Below are 4,088 nucleotides of genomic sequence, written 5' to 3' on the forward strand. Positions count from 1 at the left end.
CGAGAGGGGAAGGGGGCGAGAGCCGGGCGGAGGAGAGGCGCGAGTCGATCAACAGCCGCCTGGGTCGGGCCCGAGAGGGGAAGGGGGCGAGAGCCGGCCGGGGGAGAGGCGCGAGTCGACCGGCAGCCGCCAGGGTCGGCCCAGACAGTGGAAGGGGCCGAGAGCCGGCCGGAGGAGACACGACAGGTCCGAGTGGCTGGGGATGACGGGCAGCAGCCTAAGGCCGCCAGCCACCTGGGTCGGCGCGCAGAGAGGGAGGGGGCGACAGCCGAGCGGAGAAGAGCTGCGAGTGGCTGGGGACGACGGCCGCCAGCCTAAGCCCGCCAGCCACCTGGGTCAGGACGGGGGGGGAGCCGGCCGCCGTGCGGAGGATAACCGCGAGGCGCGAGTGGCTGGGGCCGACGGGCACAACGCTAACGCCGGCCGCCGCCTGGGTCAGGGCAGAGAGGGGGAGGGTGCGAGGAGGGGGGGGCTAGCAGCCCGTTGTATCGCACTTCTCAACGGGCCTTCCTCCCTAGTAATTATATAAAGTTGTTAAAAGAGATAAAAGGAGATTTAAATCGATGGGAGAAGCTACATCTATCCTTGTTAGGAAGAATAGCCACAGTCAAAATGAATATTTTGCCAAGGTTTTTATTTTTAGCCCAGAATTTACCAATAATAAAAAAACACCAATATTTTAAGGACTTAAATAAAATAGTAGGGAAATTTATTTGGCAATCCAAAAAACCTCGGATAAAATTGAGCTATCTTCAAAGAGCTAAAGAAGAAGGGGGATTTGCCCTACCTAATTGGCAGATATATTACTATGTGGCTTCTATGGAATGGATTAAGGATTGGGCCAAACTAGAAGATAACAGACTACTAGCATTGGAAGGAGCAGACCTGGTAATGGGATGGCATGCATACCTATGGTATGGCAAAGATAAAATCCACTCCAATTTTCATACACATGTAATCAGAAGTGCACTCATCAAAGTTTGGAATGTTATTAAGAAAAATAACTATAATAAGATACCACTGTGGGTCTCACCGGTGGAGGCGTTTACAAAACCCTCCCTAATATTAGGTAGAAGGAAAGAGACCTATGTAAACCTATTAACAAAAGAGACGGAACTAAAATCAGAAGAGACACTATCAAATCATAAAATTGAGCTGTCATGGTGGGAAAAGAACATAATAAAAACAAGTTTCAGTGAAGATTAAAAAATAGGCTTTTACAAGACACAAACTGAACTAGACAAAATTTGGCTCTCATCGAACGATAAACTAATCCAAAAAATGTATAAAAAATTTCTTGAAGACATTAGAGTTGAGGAGGAAATAAAAAATCCTCAAGCAATGTGGGAGAAGGAACTGGGATATACTATGGATCCGAACAGTTGGCTTAAAGTTTGGAAATCATTTAAATACTTAAGGGCAGTACCATACAAAGAAAATATTTATAAAATGTATTACAGGTGGCATTGGACTCCATATAAAATTGCTAGATGTTTTCCGGGTGCTACAAATAGATGTTGGAGATGTAAGAAGAATGTAGGGACGTTTATCCATATCTGGTGGAGATGTAATAAGATCCAGAGTTTCTGGAAAAAAGTCCAGGGCATAATAATAAAAATTTTAAAGACTAAATTACCGCTACTACCAGAAATATATCTTTTAGATATGATTCCGGATACAGTAAAAAGACATAAGCAGATAATAATATATATATTAACCGCGGCAAGAATTTTGATAGCAAAACGGTGGAAATCTAATAACTTACCTTCCATAAAGGAATTAAAGTATAAGGTGTTGGAAATAGTGGAAATGGATAGAGTGAATATAGAATTACAAAATAAACCAGAAGAAAATTTCTGGGAAAGATGGGGAGTAATATATAACTGGCTTAAGATAAAGAAGATAGAAATAAATTAAGCTAGTCATAATAGAGTAAGGTTAGAGATTAAAGCGATATTTAAATTGTATAAGACAAGGAATGTACGGATCAGGAGAATTATTTGTTGTTAAAATATATTAATGTGGAGTTTGTAAATTTGTGCTATTATATGTTAATGGAAAAATCAATAAAAACATTGTAAAAAAAAAAAAGATACGCAGACTAGGCTCCCTGCAGCTTCCTGAGGATTTGGAGCCCAGAATCTAAGCAGTTATCTCCTCAGAGTCACGGGAGATTGGGAAATGGTGTCTGTGAGAGCAGAAGTTTAGAGGGTGGGCTGAACCATGTCTCTCTGCCATACCCCAAAGTGGCTCTTCAGGCCGCTTGGTTGCTAATGGCAATTGGTGCCATTGTTGTAAGCGCCCTGAGCCTGTGCGGGGTAGAAATCGCATAAATAAATAAATAAACCAGGGCCTCAGGGGAAGACAAGATCACACGCCCCACGGTCCTCTTTTCCGTGTATCACCGGCTCCTCACCCGACTGTTCAGATTGGCTCCATTTTCGATCAGCATCTTGATGGCCGAAGGGTGGCCACCCCCGGAGGCCTCGGAGAGCGGTGTGTTGCCGTTGGCATCTGTGCATTCCACCATGCTGATCAGGTTCCGGAGCCGTATGGCCTTCCCTTTCTCATCTGTTCTGACTCCATTCTTAGTATCCAGATCTGCCACCTGAAGAAATCAAGTCTGTGAGTCGTAAAACAGGAAGGGATATCCTCGGCAGGAATGGCCACCAACCCCAGGACAGGTGTGCGTGCCTCTCACTGGAGCCTCCGCTGGCAAAGCAGCAGCTGAAGGTGGCTCTGGTACAAAAGCCGCGCTGGCTCCACACCAGCCTGAACCAGTGAGCAGCCCCCCCCCCAATACTTCAACAAGTTCTTCATCCTCACCTATAGAGCTCACTACAAGGTAAGGCAATGGGCAGCTACCCTCTGACACAGCAGCACTTAAGAGTCGGCTTATTAGCGAAACAGAACGACACGCCTTCGATATCAGTTACTAGGGCTCAAAACAGGGGATGGCTTTTGTCCTGTTTGTCAGCTTCTGGCGCTTGAGGTGGGCCACAGTTGGAACCCAAATGCTAGATTTGGCCCAATCCAGAAAGACATACAGAGGGACAGATCAAGATGGGCAGAGCCGTTAGTCTGCCTGTAGAAGCAGAAAGGAGCAAGAGCCCAGGAGCACCTTCAAGACGAACAAAATCTGTGGCCGGGGGGGGGGGGGGGCGGCTTCTCTGACCATATTCTCCCGACACTACAGACACATAGGGAGTAACAGCCACCCACATCTGTCCGGACAGGACACGGTCTATACGAGCAATGAGAATCTATATGTTTCCTCACCTCTGTTCCTGTCCTACTGCCACACACCACACACAAGCTTAATACGAGAAGACCCACTGCTTGTGCCCTACAAGTTGAAAGGAATTTTCCACCCACCCTGAAGGAAGCTATGGTGGAACCGCTGCTTAAAAGGCCTTCACTGGACAGCTAGAGGCCTGCCTGGTATCTCCCTTGTTTGAGCAAAGTAACCGAGGAAGAGGTATCAAAGCTACCTCCTGACACACCTGACTGAAGCTTCTGCCTATGACCCGTGTCCGTTTGGCTTTAGGCCTGGTTATGGGGCAGAGTGCTTTGGTGGATGAGCGACGGGTACCAACGGGAAAAGGCACCATGCCCCTGCTGATTCTCCACAGCCTGTCTGCGGCCTTTCAGACAGGGGGCCCTTCTATTTCCTTGGAGCACTTGAGAAAAGGGGGAGGGTGGGAGGGTGTAAGGGACAGGTCTCCGGGGGGGGTTTGGTGCTCTTCATTATGGAGCGGCTTATAGGGTGCATAAGGTTAAACGAGAGCAAAAGGCAGCAGCCTTGCTTCTTACTGATCGGAGCTGTTACAAATACATCAACCTGATGCTGAAAGACTTCACTGGCTACCAATATGCTTGGGGACTCAGTTCAAGGAGCCACTTCATCGCTTTGCAAGCACTTCTGGAGCAGAGATCTCCCTTGCACACCAGCCGCACACCCGCAGCCCCTTCTGCCCCCCCCCCCCCCCCCCCCCAGCTCGCTCTCACCGGAAATTAGGCTGGAGATCACAAGGGGCAAGATCAGCATCTTCAGCATCCGCATGAGGATGTCACCAGGAAAAGAAATA

General features: G+C 47.9%; 1 protein-coding gene across 1 annotated transcript in view; it reads right to left on the bottom strand.

Annotated features, from left to right (window-relative positions):
• LOC107115288 (putative IQ motif and ankyrin repeat domain-containing protein) overlaps window positions 1-4,088 on the bottom strand; it is a 47,679-nt gene that overhangs the window by 20,747 nt on the left and 22,844 nt on the right. Inside the window, exon 5 of the mRNA XM_015416966.1 lies at window positions 2,417-2,608. Coding sequence (XP_015272452.1) covers window positions 2,417-2,608 — 192 coding nt within the window. The remainder of the gene's footprint in view (window positions 1-2,416; window positions 2,609-4,088) is intronic.

The sequence above is a fragment of the Gekko japonicus genome, unplaced genomic scaffold (assembly GCF_001447785.1).
Source record: "Gekko japonicus isolate JY-2015 unplaced genomic scaffold, Gekko_japonicus_V1.1 scaffold505, whole genome shotgun sequence".
NCBI lineage: Eukaryota > Metazoa > Chordata > Lepidosauria > Squamata > Gekkonidae > Gekko > Gekko japonicus.